The sequence below is a fragment of the Ascaphus truei genome, chromosome 8 (assembly GCF_040206685.1).
Source record: "Ascaphus truei isolate aAscTru1 chromosome 8, aAscTru1.hap1, whole genome shotgun sequence".
NCBI classification, from domain to species: Eukaryota; Metazoa; Chordata; class Amphibia; order Anura; family Ascaphidae; genus Ascaphus; species Ascaphus truei.
In genome coordinates, this window is record NC_134490.1 from 24,891,200 (window position 1) to 24,908,699 (window position 17,500).

The 17,500-nt window shown below is 45.3% G+C and overlaps 1 protein-coding gene across 1 annotated transcript in view; it reads left to right on the forward strand.

Moving 5' to 3' along the window:
* Positions 1–17,500, forward strand: part of REX1BD (required for excision 1-B domain containing) — a 23,999-nt gene that overhangs the window by 2,355 nt on the left and 4,144 nt on the right. The window contains exon 2 of the mRNA XM_075610847.1: positions 7,388–7,470. Within this exon, the coding sequence (XP_075466962.1) occupies positions 7,388–7,470 (83 nt within the window). The remainder of the gene's footprint in view (positions 1–7,387; positions 7,471–17,500) is intronic.

The following is a 17,500-nucleotide window of genomic DNA, read 5'->3' on the forward strand; positions in this document are numbered from 1 at the left end:
TGCAGCGAGGAAAGTTAGGCCCACGGTTAGGTAAGGCGCAGTGCGCGCACCCACTATATTACAGGCCTTAGACTGTCCATTTGTGCAGGCCGCACCCTAAGAGTCTCCCCAATATGCCAGCGTGGACAGGGTTAACATCATGAGGAAAAGAGACACAGCTTCAAAAGGCCTGGAGTTTGCCAGCCCCTCGCCTGCATGTGTGCTGTGAGGGGGTCTGTTTGCTGGGCAGCTGAATTCACTTTTCCCCAAACTCTTGGCCATACCACCAGAGTCGCGCCAAAGGCTGTAGCCTGTGCTGGCAGCCAAAGGGTGGTGGCCGTTCACTGATGTTTTGCTGCTCTGTTTTGGTCTTGGGTAAAATATTTTATCCCCTCTGCCCCCTGTACCCTATGTTCCCACTTACACTTCCTCGTGGATTGTAAGCTCCCTGGGGCAGGGCCCTTCTTACCTACTGTAACAATGTATGTTGACGTTTCTTATCTTGCTGATTTCGTCCTCCAAACCCTATTTGTACTGCGCTATGGAATATGTTGGCGCATTATAAATAAATGATGATAATAATGAACTGTCAGGCTCTTAGTATATCGTAGGACCATATTTATCTGCATGGTTCCGATAGAGAATCCATGAGTGTACCGTCTTGTCTCCGACAGATGCTCAAACCTGCTTCATTCACCCTATTATTACATCAAACAGCAGTTTAGCTGAACATAAGGCCGCGGACATGGTCAGCGCTTAGCCGCTGAGCCACGCTCACGCAGGCGTGCGGAAGCTTAGCCGACACTCGAATTTTAGATTACTTGCCCATGGCCGGTCACGTGAGCGGTTCGCCCAATGAGGGCGAACCAGCTCTGTGACGTCACTGGCCCGCCCATAGACACGCACCCGGATGGCGCGCGTAGTAAGGCCAGGGAAAGCACCCGCTTTCCCTCAGCCTCCGCACGGGCTTAGTGTCTATGGACTGAGCCCAAGGATTCAGGGAAGTGACATACAAATGAGCACACCGAGCCACTCTGAGCTTCCTGTCCATTTTGCACAAGGATTCTCCATAGCTTTTGCCTGCGGCATTACACCGCTTGTCCAACTATTCCTGGGACATGGAAGTACAGGCAGTAGATCCGCTCAGGGACAGCTTGTTTATCCTCTCAGAATCAGCAGTTGGAGCTTGGTCACCGAGTCTTGTGGTAGTGTTTGCAAACCAGATATAATGAAGTTATGAGAACATCGCTTCCACATGTCTCATACCAATAAGCCCACCTATTTTGCAGTTTTCCCATCTGCTGTAAATCCTCAAACTCTATTTGATCCTTGACTTTGACGTTCTCTCATATTTAGGATACCCTTTATCTATCCCAAGCATTTTTGAACATCCTTACTGTTGTAACGGGTTTTGTGAACCGGCCTGACCCCCCCAATCTCACATTGGCCCCTGTGGTCTAACCAGTCCCCATTACGGTGTAGTGTCTGGTGGTGCACCTGTTGGCTACAGGACTCCTGAGTCTCCCGCATGATGGTGTGTGGGGATTTGCCAACCCAGACAGGCAGCTGAGGTAGTGTGCTGAGTCCTAGCTAGATCCAGTGCAGCGCCTCCACCTCATCAGGATCCCGGCGTCCGCTTGGGGATGAGTCTGACGAGGAACTCCTCTGTGGTGCAGCCCCCTGTGTAATCACTCCACACTTACACACGAGGGTTTCTTTTATCAGCAACATCTTTATTGCACGGTGGGCCAGCTGCCCTCCACAATGGGGTGTAATCAGCCCTCCATTGTTCAGCTGCGTCCCTCTGAAAGGCTCCTCCGTTTCTAATGGAGTTGCTTCCACCTCTCCCCTAAGGGAGATTCACCAGCTTCTCTGTCTGCCTTGTGCTGCCAGACTCACAGCTCTGCATCAGACTACTGCAACAATGTTGCAGACCTCCATGTGCCTCTTACTGAACAAAGGCAGCACAACAACAGGAACTGAACAGACTAACTTTTGGCAGTGCTGTGTCTTATATCACCTACACGTAGGAACAGGCACATCTCTGATGTCACTAACCGTGGACACCAGCATGTTGTCACTTCCTATGGGACTTATGACACCTCACCAGGGTGTGAGGGCAAACCTCCATGATAACTACTGGCATTCCTGCATACTTACCAGGTTTACTGCCAGCATGAGAAAGAGATATGTACACCAATTTTACACATGGCTACACTGTATTTAAAGCAGCAATATAGGTTTCACTTCTTTGTACAGGATTGAAGCACTGGGTCTCCGAAGCTGAACTGTGTTAATATCAGCTCTGGGAACCCCCTGCTTTCAGAGTTACTTACCTCCGTAGCAGTGCCGGTATCTATGCAGGCTGGGAAATAGTGTGCCTAACATAATGGCGGCATTTAAATGTAAGTTGTCACGCGGGCCAATAGAAAGCCGTGATGTCATCCGGTGCGGCTTCCTATAGGCCCGCGTGACCGGGACATTTAAACTGCACAGAGATACCGGCAGCGCTATGGAGGTAAGGATCTCTGGAAACAGGGGGTCCCCGCAGCTGAAATTAACACAGTTCTGCTCCGGAAACCCCCTGCTTCAATCCTGTAACGTCTTTCCCCCTGCAGCTCTGCACAGACCGGGGAACAGAGCTGCACGCGCCGTCAGCCTGGCAGGTGCGCGTGTGGCGCCGACTCCGGGGCCGTAGCCTTACATTTCCCTTGAACCTCACACCCTGCAGCCTCAGAACATGGACCTCTTGTTCTAGCACTTCTCTCTCCCTGAAAAATACTTCACCATGCACCCCGTTGAAACCCTTTATATATATATTTGGAAGTTTATATCATAATAATAATTGTTTTTCTTGTATACGCAGCGCTCTACATAGCATTTTTGCAGGCACAGGTCCCTGCCCCGTGGAGCTTACAATCTATGTTTTTGGTGCCTGAGGCACAGGGAGATAAAGTGACTTGCCCAAGGTCACAAGGAGCTGACACAAGGAATTAAACCAGGTTCCCCTGCTTCAAACTCAGTGTCATTGTTTAGTCAATGTCTTCACTTACTGAGGCGCTCCTTCAGCCCCCCTCTCTTTTATCATACTCCTAAGCCTTCTCCCCTATCTATACAACCTAACATCCTACAGGCTTTCTCCATTGCTCCCAGGCAGGGTCGGCTGGGATCTTTGCATGGCTCGGTGCAGGGACATGTGCGGAACCTCGGCTCTTACCTTCTCCGGCAGAATCTGGTGGCATTATATGGAGGCCTCTCCTCCATGCACCTCCCCCTGCATGGTCTCGTCATTATGGCTCAGTGACGCAACAGGGCGATCCGTTGTTATGGCAACGTAATGTCGCGTGATGTCCCGTTGTCATGGCAACGCGACGCCATTTGACGTCACGGAGCCAGAATGACGGGACCATGCAGGGGGAGATGCCTGGAGGAGAGGAGATACCGACGGAGAAGGTAAGCACGTTACAGAGGCCCCCGCGCTCTTACCCAGCAATCAGTTTAATCGTCATGGGAGGAGAGCGCGGGGCCTCTGTAACCGTGGGGCTCGGTGCACAGGGACCGACGGCATCGCCATCACGCTGGCCCTCCTCCCAGGTCCCTTTCCTCTATAGTAGTTGACATTTTAGTGCTATTAGTCCCATGTTGTGCCATTGGATTTTTGCGAACCAAGTGCATTATTTAGCATTTTTTGGCATTAAATTGTAGTTGCCCATTCCTCTAATCTACCTACATTAGGAATCATTTTGTTTACTTCCCCTGAAGGCTCAACCCTGTTGCAGATCTTTGTGTAATCTGCAAAACTTCGCCTCCAAAACATTTGAAATGTCACTAATAAGGACATTAAAGAGCACGGGCCCAAGTACAGATCCATGAGTTACTCTACTGGTCACCTTTCCATCCTCCATGTACTACACATCTGTCACGTATCCTTTACCCAATGTGTTATCCATTCCACCAACTGAGAATCCAACCCCAAACATTGCAACTTGTTGATCATTCGTCTATGTGGGACAGTGTCAGGCTTTACTAAAAATCTAGGGACGCTATAACTTCTGCTTCAACCTGATCTATCGCCCAGTCCAAAAAATAACATGACATGGTCTTCTCCTAGTAAATCTACAATATGCTGCTTGGGATCTTGTAACTTGCAGGACTTTACATACCCAACAATTCTTTATTTCAGCAGTGTTTTCATTAAGTTCCCCACTACGGACGCCAGGCTTACAGGCCTGTAGTCACTAGTCACTGTACCTGCCTCTTCCCTACTTTCTGATTTGCAAAGTTGGGCTACATTTGCTCTTCTCCAGTCATCTGGAACTACACTTGTTAATGGTGATTGGTTAGATAAGGGGTGCGCAAACTGGGGGTGGCGAGATTTTTTTTGGGGGGTGCGGCGGTTACAGAGGCTCCACGCTCTTTAGCGCGAGGCCTCTGTAACTCACTTACCTGAATTCAGCCGGCTTAGGGCGACGCCGTGGCAAATAGGCGTGAAATGGCAACTCTGCGTCAAATCACGCCGCGGGGTCACATGAGTCTGTGGTGTCATTTGATGCCAGATTAAAAGTAAAGGAGGTTGCGACACTGGGGGAGAGTAGGCAGGGGGGCGCAGCGCATAAATTTTGCGCACCCCTGGCTTTGATCATTCAATTGTAAGCTCTGCAGGGCAGGAACCTTTTCCTATTTATTGCACACGAAGCATGGCTCTAAACCAGGGGTGGCCAACTCTAGTCCTAAAGGGCCACCAACAGGTCAGGTTTTCAGGATATCCTTGCTTCAGCACAGGTAGCTCAATCCGTGGCACTCTTCTCTCTCTATGCCATTCTATCACCTCCATGCCTCTCTCTGGTACACATTTTAGCTAGAATATTGTTTTTTATTTGCTTCCGTTTGACCAAAGCAAAGAATATGTTACAAGGCTGAGTGCTTTCCATTTATTGTTGCTCCAATATACGTTGCTAGGTGGGACTGCATCTTTAATCCACTCACTAACTTCTGTTTCCCATTGAACACTAACGGTAGTAGTAGTATACAGTGTATACATATATTTGTTTTCTCTTCGCTTGCCCTTGTGCCTGTTACATAAGTAACACACCAGTAGGTGGTACTGTATGACAGAATTTGCTTTGCCTTTATCCTGGGATGTCTTGGGACAGACTCAAAGTCCCCAATGAATGACTCACCCTATCCAGATTGTGTGGTCCATTGGTGTATCCATACTTAACGGCAAGCTCATGTCACCAAACATTTACACTACATCTGAAGTTGCTGGGTGTGACCATTATATGAAAGAGTCAAAATACAATAGCAGACCTCCAAAACTGATTCATTAGAACAACAAAATATCACACACCCTGACCCTCAATACTGCATCACACCCTGTGATTCATTAGCACAATACCAACACATACTGACCCTCAATACTGCATCACACATAGCAATTAATTAGCACAACACAATACATTACAACACACGTCATGACCCTCAATACTACATCACACACTGCGATTTATTAACACAACACTACACCCCCCCGACCCTCAATACTGCATCACACACTGCGATTCATTAACACAACACTACACCACCCCAACCCTCAATACTGCATCACACACTGCGATTCATTAACACAACACTACACTACCCTCAATACTGCATCACACACTGCGATTCATTAACACAAAACTATACCACCCAATTCTCAATACTGCATCACACACTGCGATTCATTAACACAACACTACACTACCCTCAATACTGCATCACACACTGCGATTCATTAACACAACACAACACTACCCTCAATACTGCATCACACACTGCGATTCATTAACACAACACTACACCACCCCGACCCTCAATACTGCATCACACACTGCGATTCATTAACACAACACTACACTACCCTCAATACTGCATCACACACTGCGATTCATTAACACAACACTACACTACCCTCAATACTGCATCACACACTGCGATTCGTTAACACAACACTACACTACCCTCAATACTGCATCACACACTGCGATTCATTAACACAACACTACACTACCCTACCCTCAATACTGCATCACACACTGCGATTCATTAACACAACACTACACTACCCTCAATACTGCATAACACACTGCGATTCATTATCACAACACTACACTACCCTCAATACTGCATCACACACTGCGATTCATTAACACAACACTACACTACCCTCAATACTGCATCACACACTGCGATTCATTAACACAACACTACACTACCCTCAATACTGCTTCACACACTGCGATTCATTAACACAACACTACACTACCCTCAATACTGCATCACACACATTAACAGGAGAGATCTGCAATTATTATGCGGAATTTCACAAATCAGGTGAAATTTGCTGATATTTTTTTCTGCATAAAAGCATTAAAAGTCAACGTGAATAGCAAATTCCAATTACATAGCGCTATTTCTGAGAAATTCTGGTAAAAGTCACAAAATTGCCCCGTGCTCTGGTGAAAGTGTTGCTGTGCCTCCTTAGGCCTTATACACGTTCCCAAGCAATGCCAACACATTCCGTAGTAAAGCAAAAACCGCAAAAACTTTAGCAAAACAAGTTTGAAGACATTTGCACAACTCTAATTAACACAATACAACACCAGCACATCCTGACTCTTGATCCTGCATCACACACTGTACGCATTCATTTTAAATTGTTCCCTAGTCTCACTCTTTCTTTAGTTAGTATATAATCAAAGGTACTTTCACTGACTTAGAAGTTGGTAAATCCAGGCTGAACCCCAATGACAACGCCTTGTGTTCTTGGGCATCCCCTTATCTCCCTGTGCCACAGGTAAAGCACAGGACCACAACTATTTATTGTACTTTGTCCATTGAGCATAACTATAAAAACACCTTCTGGTATATCCTATACTATAGCAACATAAGTGGGGGCAACTATAGGTTTTTGGTGACCCAAAGCAGACACTGGACTCCAGTTATGGTGAATGGTTGAGCAGGGGTGGCAGGGGGCACAGGCGTGAGTGAGTGAGGTGAAGGATGGCCACCTGATCTGATGCATGAGTAGATGTGCACGACCAGAGGGCAGAGACCCAAACTCTGTCACCTGTAGCGATGAAATCTGGAATAGAGGAAAAATGGGACTCCCCCCTGAGCCAGTGATGGCCCTCAACGACTGGCAGCACCACCACTGGGCATGAAGTTTAGAAGCCACGAGACTATGGATTATTGTAGGGCAGTGAAACTCATGTCTTGGCGCCCGATGGAAGTGGGTGTTAATCCAGGCATGCAGTGCTCTGCTGGTCCCTCCAGCAGTGACAGGGCTACAGGTGCAGGTCCACCTAGATTACCTATTGGCATAATAACCATGACTTTCCCACCACTGTCTCTGTTTTACTTCTAGACGGACAAGGATTTCCGAGAGCTTGTGCAGCGTTTTTACGAGTTGCAGTCTGAACGCGTGGAGACCTACAGACTATTTGAAGAGTAAGCATCTCTTTCCTTTCTATTAAAGGGGTAATCAGTTTTAGCAGACCAAACAATGTTTACCTAGCAATGTCATTGGGGCAGTCTCTAAAGAGAGAGACGTGGGATGCCAATATTCAGCATCCACATTCTATTTTTGTTTATTTCTCTGTTGGACTCCTATGCATAAAAAAATGAATTTCTTATTGCCAGACAGTACCACTTTTTTTGTTACCCACTTCAAGGTCACAAGGACGATGTTAAATGGTATATGCTTGTTTTTTGTCGCAATTGGATACAGATGCAACCATTGTTACTTTTGGTGGATCCTGCTCATCCAGCAAACCGCGGCAAATGTAAACTTTAAAAAGGCACCGGCATCGCAAGACCGCGGGAAAACACTTTCTCTCAAAGGGGCACATCCATCAAGCGCCATGTGGGTTAGAGCACCAGATCCGGTGGTATCTTCCATTCAAGTTAGTGGGAGTTGATGCAAGATCGGTGACACTAACCCGTACTGGCGCCCGTGCTTATAACTGATGAATCTGCCCCTGAGAGAGTTAAACGGGCCACATCTGTACTTGGGTAACTGGGTAACTTATTCTTTATAGATGAAAGGGGGAAAAAAGGGATATTACATCTGGACTCCAGTGGTAACCGCCCAAATTCAGCATGCATATCGCGGAGACGGTGTTATAATTACATTACAGAACAAAACGACTTATGGAGACCTACTCGAAGATCGGAGTCAATATCTGTTGGCTCTCTGTTGGAGTCTTTAAGACTATACATGTGTCCATCGAGGTCGTACATCTGGGCATACACTTTAGATGCCAGTTTATCAACAATTAAAGCAAATATTAGGGAACGCCATCACGGCAGCTGAAGGGTTAAAAAGAAATAGTTTTGGGATACCCAGCTTTCGTTGAAGAATCCAGATTCAAAGTAACGTGTTCCAAGGTCTTTGATGTTTGAAATAGGGATGTATGAGATAAAAAAAAAAATATATATATATGTGGGTGTCCCCCTCATCCATCTGTAAAATGCAGTGTTACGAACAGGAAATGTCATTTATGAAACGAGAGGAACTTTATGGACCCCTTGCAACGCAATGCTGATCCTCTGACAGCAAAGAGTTGAAAGTTTACTGGTGTGTATACAATTTAACTTCGAGTTGGTTGTATTTATTCTATTTTGTCCTCCTTTGAAATAAAATACAAGTTATTTCATTTTTCCGTATTTATTCAGCTCATCTGGACTTCATCAGCAATCCAAAGTAATGTTTTACTTATTGCTACGCCTATTTAAACTACTTTCTTTCTTTTTTTTTTTTTTTTTTCTAAAGAGAAACAGAGTTAAGCAACTCCTGATTTTAATTTTGTTAGTGTATTCCTTTTTTATGGCAGTGTCTTCATAATATGAGGTGCAAGATATCAGGGTTAGAGTACCCGTATAATCTTAAAAGGCCAGGCGCATAATGCTAGCAGTATATAATCAGGTGTGGGCCTGTCTGTGTGTAAGTATGTTTGTGCAAAGCTGTGTACAGTATATTATTGTAATGTATCTGTGTGTTTGTGTATAGACTACAGTATGTATCACTGTGTGTCTATCAGCATGTTTTTGTGTGTATCGGTGCATCTGTATATATGTGTGTATCAGGGTGTCTTGGTAAATTTGTATAGTGGCTGAAGAGTACCAGGTGCTGGTGTTTAGACTCAGCAGCTATAAGGGGCAGAGGGCAAGTCATTGAGCAAGTTTTAGAAAAGCGGCACGGTGGCCATGTTTAATAAGCCCAGGAGAAAATGCTGTTGCTTCAATAATGAAATTGGGATGAAAACACGAAAGTAAATGTAAATTTTACATATTTGTTGGGGGTGGGGGGGGCGGGGGGGGTGCGATTTGGCTATGGGAGTCTGTCCCTTTAAGTCCCAACAAGAACCACTAGTTTGAGTTCATCTCAATAGTAAGAATGGGGGGAAGGGAGGAGGTTTAAGTTCAGGTGTTTATTTAAGTGTGTTGTTTTTAAAGACTTTCACATCTTCGGCAAAGCTGTGTCGCAGAAAATGCAGCTGAATCTGCCGCGATCTGCAATCCAGATTTTCGAAGTTAAACATTTCAAGGTCAATCTGTCAAGTTTTCAAGGTTACATTTTTCGAGAGCTCAATTTTTAACACAACCGTCAGACAGGCATGTGAGAAATCGTCCGTTGATTTTAAATACAATTTATTTTTATATAAAGGGTGGATTTAAAAAAAATAATAATAAAACCGCTAAACGTTAACACATGACCAGGATATTGGAGGATTTTCGATTCAAGGACATGTGCTGGTTTGATGTCCAGTAACCTTTATTAGCAGAGAAATATGCAACACTTTTCTCAATGTGCTAATCATTTTTAGATCAGGGAGGATTAAAACACTAAACACATTTCTGACGTGGATTCAAGACAGGGATAATATTATCAGGAGTGTAGCAACCATATAAGCATAAAATGGACAGTCTTATACTAGAAGATAAGCATGTGTGGGTCTGCGTGCATCTTTGTAGATATGGTAGGGTGTGTTGCAATCTATGTTTGTATATTGTATATTTCAGTGTGCATATATGCTATGTGTATCAATATGTTAATGTGTACATACTGTGTGTATCAGTATGTCTTTGTATACTGTACAAGTGTGTCTGTACTATGTGTATGTGTATCAGTGTGTTTGTATGTGTTAATATGTACATGTGTGTATAATTTGTGTATCTGTGTGTTAATGTGTATGTGTGTTAATGTACATGTTAATGTATGTGTATCAGTGTTTTGGATGTGTGTATGTGTATCACCATGTTAATATGTGTGTACTGTGTGTGTCTGCATGTGTACCAGGATATGTTAGTTAATTTGTACATTGCTAAATGGACGTCATGTGCTGGCATTAGGTACCAGCTATAAGTGGCAGAGGGCACCATTAAAAAATGTGCTTCCAAAATACTTGCCCCACTTGTGAAACGTAAGTGTATGCCATACATCTGAATTTGAGAGCCCTTGGCTGTCTCCCTGTGGTTACTTTCTGTGTATTTATGTTCTAGTAAAACGTGTAAACATGCTGCTCAGACTGAGGGGAAAGAGAAGATCCTTTTATGCCTGCTCACATCTGAAAAGCATGAAAGATAAACACCAACCAGTCTCCATTTCACGTTTGTGGGCAGTGTTTCTGCTTTCCAAGAGACTAATTATTGACAATAACTGTTTTTAAACAGAAGCTTTCTCTCCTCTCCCTGTAGACATGAACTCTCATTTGATAATAATTTGACTTTACACGCACGCGTGTGTGTGTGTATGTATATGTAGCCAGGTAACCCCCATGGCTACTAATTTCCCTGCCTAACACATAAGCCCTGGTACCAGCGCAGGCAGTGTTAGGGTTAATCTCTACCCTACTGCAGTAAACAACTCCCTAGAAGTGACAGGGTGGTGGGCCAAGGCCGAAGGACCGGCCATAATAGGGGGGTCGACATGGGGACCCTCCCCTGGGAACAAAAAGGCGCTGCAGCTCTAAATTTAGGGGTTCTATCTCTCTCTCTTCTCAGTGAGAGAGGTGTGTCCTATCCTCTTCCCTCAGGGGTAGTGGGATGTAATCCAAGCTGAGCCAGGGACCTGGTTTCAGGCCTTCCCTCCCGCAGGGGAGTGGAAGCAGCTACCCCATGCTCCACCGGGGAGTGTGGGAGATTGGGCTAGACCTTCGGGGCCTCAAGCCCCTGGGTTTGAGTCAAGGGAGCAAAGAGAGGAGAGTGTGCTGTGATATATGCTGTGTCCTGCTGTACAAGAATAAAGAACCAAGTTATCTATTTTTATACTCCCGCCTGAGGCTGCAGTCTGTCAGGGGGAGGGTGAGATGATTTCCACAGGGACAGCACCTATCTGCGATAGGCCCTGTGGGAATGGAGGCGCTGTACCATAGGAGAAGAGAGCTGCGGATCACCAAAAGCCTGGCCTGTTGATTCCCCAACTAACATCGGAGGAAGCTCTGGACCTTCTGTAAACCTGCAGGTGAGCACCACAACACCGTGTAACAGTGAGATCTCCCGTCGTGTGGGGGAACACTGGAGATATATATATATATATATATATATATAATATATATATATATATATATATATATATATATATATATTCCCCAAGGATCTTCCAGGTACTGTGGTTGCAGCCTCTCTTCTTCACGTTGCTCTAACACAGAGGTGCACAATCTTTTTCCTGTGCTCCCCCCTGCCAGCTCTCCCCCCCCCCCCCCTCCTCGTGCCCCTTCTCTTTACCTTGGCTCCAGTGTTCTGACAGCACGATGTCACGTTGCCATGGCAACGCGGCAGCACGTGACCCCCCCGGCATCATTTGACGCCAATTCCATGGCAACACATCTCCGGAAGCCGTCTGAGCCAACGTAAGTGAAGTTTACAGAGGCCTTCACCGCTCCCCCGGCATTTAATTTAAATGCCTTCGGGAAGCGGGCGGGGCATCTGTAAACCCTGCGCCCCCCTGCAGAGAATCTCCCGCGTCCCCTGGGTTTGCGCACCATTGCTCTAACACATTTCTGATTTCATCCCCCCATCTTTTGGTCGTCGTCTTGGTCTTTTAATGTCCCTTGGAATCCATTTGAGTACCATCTTTGTCCAACGATGGTAATTTCTTCTTGCAATATGTCCAGCCCACTGCATTTTCATTTCTTCACCCTTGTGATGATGTCACAGACTTTTGTTTGGTTTCTAACCCATTAATTATTTTTCCTCTCTTTGGGTAATATCCAGCACACGTCTCTCCATACTTCAAGTTGTCTGAAGCTTCTGAATTATCGGCGCATTTAGGGTCCAAGTTTCACCACCATACGTGAGCAGGGGCAGAATACACTGGTCGAAAAAACTTTCTTGAGGCACAGTGGAAGATTCCCTTGAAACATTGTCTTGTTTCTTCCAAATACGCTCCATGCCCATCTTTATTCTCCTGTTGATTTCATTCAAAGGGTTCCCACCCATTGTACCGTGCCGGCCAAGTTAGACATAGTCTTTGACTTCTAGTTCTATTCCATTTATTTTAATCCTTGCAGAGTTGACACATTTTTTTGAACATCACTTTGGTTTTGCTGAGATTCATATGGAGGCCCACCTTCTTATTTCAGCGAGTTCTCTGATTTGTTGCTGGAAGTCTTCTGGACTGGTGACAAAAATAACAATGTCATCTGAAAAATTGTAGGTGCCTCGAGTATTCACCGTTGATTTTAATTCCTTTTTCTTCCCAGTGCAATGTCTTGAACAATTCTTTGTGTTACAGTGAAAAGCTTTGTTGACATGGTGTCTCCCTGTCGCTCTTCCTTGCTGATCCTTATCTTGCTTGTATCTTCATGTAATCTTATGGTTGATGTTACATTCTCGTAAATGTTCTATATAAATCAATGTACGCTTCTTCAAAACGTTGTCTTCTTAGTGCAACTAGGACCGCTGAGGTGCAGACAGGATCGAATGCTTTTTCGGAATATATGAATCCTAAACTGAGTGGTAGATCGTATTAATTACTTCAGGAAATCAATTCCTGTTCGATGTGTATGTGGTCCATGGTGTCCACTGCAAAATTCTGCTTGTTCTCTAGGCTGTGCAAAGTCCAGGGTCTGTTGCAGCCAATTAGATGGGGAGTACCTTTGTAAAAAATCGTGTAAGTTATTGCAAGTAGACTGATTGGTCTGTAGTTCTTGAGGTCTTCTTTGTCTCCTTTTTTGTTGATGAGGATAACTGTGGCATTACTCCATTGCTCTGGAATTCTCTTGTTCTTCAAGCAGTATGTAAAAGAGTTTTGCAAGGATTTTCTCTACTTCTCTACTTCTTCCCCAGCTTCTTTCAAGATTTCAATTGTAATTCCATCTTCCCCGTGAGCCTTCCCATTCTTCGTGGGTTTTCTTGCTTTTCACACTTCTTCTGGAAGGACGCTTGGTACATCATTGGTGGTTTCTTCTCGCTTGTCCTCCTGTTGGGTTATGCCATACATTTCTCATCCAATTCCATGTAGAAGTCCTTAACTCTCTGTATGATAATGTTGATCCATCCCATTGTTTGGGAAGAAGCAAATCACACTCCATCATAAGTCGCTGCTTCGTCTTCTTTAAGCTTTTGTTATGTTCGTCGTCTTTACCATATCACAGTTATATTTTCTTACATGTCCAGTTATACGTTTGATCGTCTTGCACAGCTCTGCATATTCAATTCTTGTTCGTTCAATTTCGGATTGCCTCATTTATTTTCGACTCCTCTGTAATTGCTTTGTCTCATCCGATATAGTAAGAAAAATATGTATTTTTTTGTTTTTTAAAGAGATTCCTCCATTTTTTTCTGCGCTTTCAACTACAATCTTCATAAGTTTTTCATAATTGTTTGATAAATTGTCCCTGTGCATTTTGAGCAGTTATTGATGTTTGTTTGTCTTCTTTTTCTGCTTTCCATCTTTGCATTCGCATGTAATTTGTAGCGAACCAATCAGTGATCTCTTCTTGGGTCAAAATGATTAAGGACCGTCCAGTCTTCAACGACATGTTTCTTGTTAGCTAGGACATAGTCAATTCCATTGGGTCCATTCCATGTATAGTTTCTATTTGGATTCTTGAATAATTCTACTAATCTGTCTTCACGTTCATTCCTGGTACCGTAACCAGACCTACCAACTGATGTCTTGTCTTTCTGCTGGGCACCAATTTTTACATTGATATCTCACATAACGATCTTGGTGTCCACTTCTTTTATTGTTAAGTTGGTTGATTTGATGGTAGAAGTCATTGTCTGTGTGACTTCATGTTGGAGCACACACTTGGATAATTTAAAGCCTGTATCTCGTTGTCAACTGTATGACGATTCTGGCTGCTCTTTCCGATGAGCTGTCATACTCCACTGTGTTGTTTCTCCATCTCTTGTTAACGATGAAGCCTACTCCACTGATTCTTTATCTGTAGCTCTGTAATAGAATAGGTCAGCGGTGCGCAAACTGGGAGGGGCGGGAGACTTTTGTAGAGGGGTGCTGTGGTTGCAGAGGCCCCGTGCTCTTCCCCACAGCATTTAAATTAAATGTCGTGTGAGGCCTCTGCAACCTATTACTTACAGAGACTTAGACGGCAGCTCACGCGTCGCCATGGCAATGCGGCATCAAATGACGCAGCGGAGTCATGTGACGTGACATCACATGACCCTTTGCCATGGCGACACGGCATCATTTAACGCAGGGAACAGAGGTAAGGGGGGCGAGCACCGGGGACAGCAGGGGGGGGGGCGCAGCTGCAAAAGTTTGCACACCCCTGGAATAGGTGTTCGCTTTTAAGCTCAATGAGGTCTTTATCTTTTCTTCTTACTTCTTACTAAGGCCAATGAGATCTCATTTAATCTTTTCAACTTCGTCTCCCAGTTCTCACCGTGCTCCGTCACTGGGGAGAGTCCGGCCGTTGCAGGTAGCTACATTTAGGTTTGAATGACAGCTTTTGTTTAACCTCTGGGGATTCCTAGCACCCTCTGCCTTCATGTCTTCCTGAACGCTGTTAAGCCCGGGGACAATCCAGCCTCTGGAGAATGAGACCCCGTTGCTTTTCGATGTGTTCCATATTTGGGGGGTTCAGGTTTTACTTGCCATGCTGGCCAGTACCTTTCCCAGATAAGCCAGGTATATTATTCAAGCTGTAATAGTATGGTTAAACCTGCCACTATACACATGTATGTATGTATACACACACACACAGTGTTAGATTTAAAAAAACATGGCGCCCGTAGGCAACTACCTGGTGTTGTCCTCCCCTTCCAGCGCCGCCACGTTGCCATGCCAACATGACGCCGTGTGACGTCACGTTGCTGGCCGCGCATGCACAATTAGCGCCTGCCGTATGTGCCGGCGCCAATCGCCAAAATGTTGCCGCCTTAGGCCCGGGTCTAATGGGAAATCCGCCACCACACACACACACACACACACACACACACACACACACACACACACACACACACACACACGGTAGGGTCTGCATGTGGAGTACGTTACAATAAAGTAATACTGTATCTTTATTCACAATTCTATTTTTATGGGTTGTGTATACACTTCGTTTCGAGGTGTTCATTTTTATAGATCTCTCTCTCTCTCTCTCTTGCTCTCTTGCGCTCTCACTCTCTCGCGCTCTCGCGCTCTCTCTCTCTGTATACACGCGTATCTTTATTGTGTGTGTTTCATATCGGTGACGAGTACCTAATACTTCCTCCTAGCTCTGGATATATCTGTAATATACACTAACAAGTGCCTGTATATACCAGTATCTCTGTCCCAAGTTGCTTTTTATGAGGTCTTTTTATGGTGTTCCTAGAAGGAAATGATTTATATACTGTTCTGAAAAAAAAAACCTAATTTTTTTAAAACCTCCTTCCTGATCTCCGAAAAAGGGTATCCTTATAAAACCCTGTAAAAACGTACTTTTTTTTTTTTAACATCCCACTCCTTTCACATACACTAAAGTCCGTTCTAACAGGGTGGGAGATTTAAAATATTCAACCCAGTCACTGCCAGCTTTCCCTGCATTACCCTGTAGGCAGGACATAACATTGTAGGGCTCCTGTGTAATGAGCCAGCCTTTCCAAACCTCACAGAACGGCCCCCAAGTCAGTGGTAGCCAACTCCAGTCCTCAAGAGCTACCAACAGGTCAGGTTTAAAGGATATCCCTGCTTCAGCACAGGTGGCTCAATCAGTTCCTGCTTCAGCACAGGTGGCTCAATCAGAGGCTGAAGCAGGGATATCCTAAAAACCTGACCTGTTGGTAGCTCTTGAGGACTGGCGTTGGCTACCTCTGCCCTAAGGTTACCACAGCACTGTAGAGAAGGCGGTGTAATTAATGTTACACACGCATGTGTCAAGTGTAACCCCCCACTTTTCGCCAAAGAAGACTGGAAACGCAGTCTGTATTGAGGCCGGAGTTGCGTTACACGTTTTGTGTGACATCACAATTTTCATATCACTGCACTTTTTATGTGGATCACATTCATTGTTGTCACTATTTTATAGAATTTTTGCATAGATTTTTCACTGGGAGCACTTATTTTATATATAACATATATCTGCATATGATATATATATATGTGACCAGATTTTCAAAATGAAAAACCGGGACACATTAAAAAATTATTTATAAAACAAATTACATCACATGACGCACCCCGTTGCCATGACAACGAGACACTGACGTCAGGCGGTGACATGTTGCATCACGTGATGCTTCGGCGCCATAACGCGTCCCGTTGTCATGTCAACTTGATGCCGCGTGACGTCACGGAGCAGCTCGTTGTTATAGCAATGTGCATTACGTGACGTCGCGCGGCCATGTTAACGGAATTTGGAGGGGAGGATACAGCCAAAGGCAAGATAAATAAATATATAATAAATAGATCTAAAAAATGTTATCTCCACACAGTCACTGACCCACAGAGTCACTGACCTACACACCCACACACACGGAGCCACTGAACCACACACACGGAGCCACTGACCCATAACACCCACACACACGGAGCCACTGACCCACACACACAGAGCCACTGACCCACACACACAGAGCCACTGACCCACACACACAGAGCCACTGACCCACACACACAGAGCCACTGACCCACACACCCACACACGGGGCCACTGACCCACACACGGGGCCACTGACCCACACACCCACACACACAGAGCCACTGACCCACACACAGAGCCACTGACACACACACAGAGCCACTCACACACACACAGCCACTCTCTCTCTCTCTCTGTGTCCTACCTGTCACTGTGGAGCATGGAGTGGGGGAAGCCATCTTGACTGGCAGCAGGCACCTCACTTCCAGCTCTCACTGCTGAGGCTCCGCTGGCACTAACCCCGCCCCCACACTCTGCTGTCAGACCGGCCTCAGCTCTCCTCCTACTCTCCTCTCTGCCTGCATTCTGTGCTCTCTGCTGCCCCCCTGCTCTGATGGCCAAATCCAGAACAGCCACAAAAAAACACCGGACATTTAAAAAAATGCGGGGCA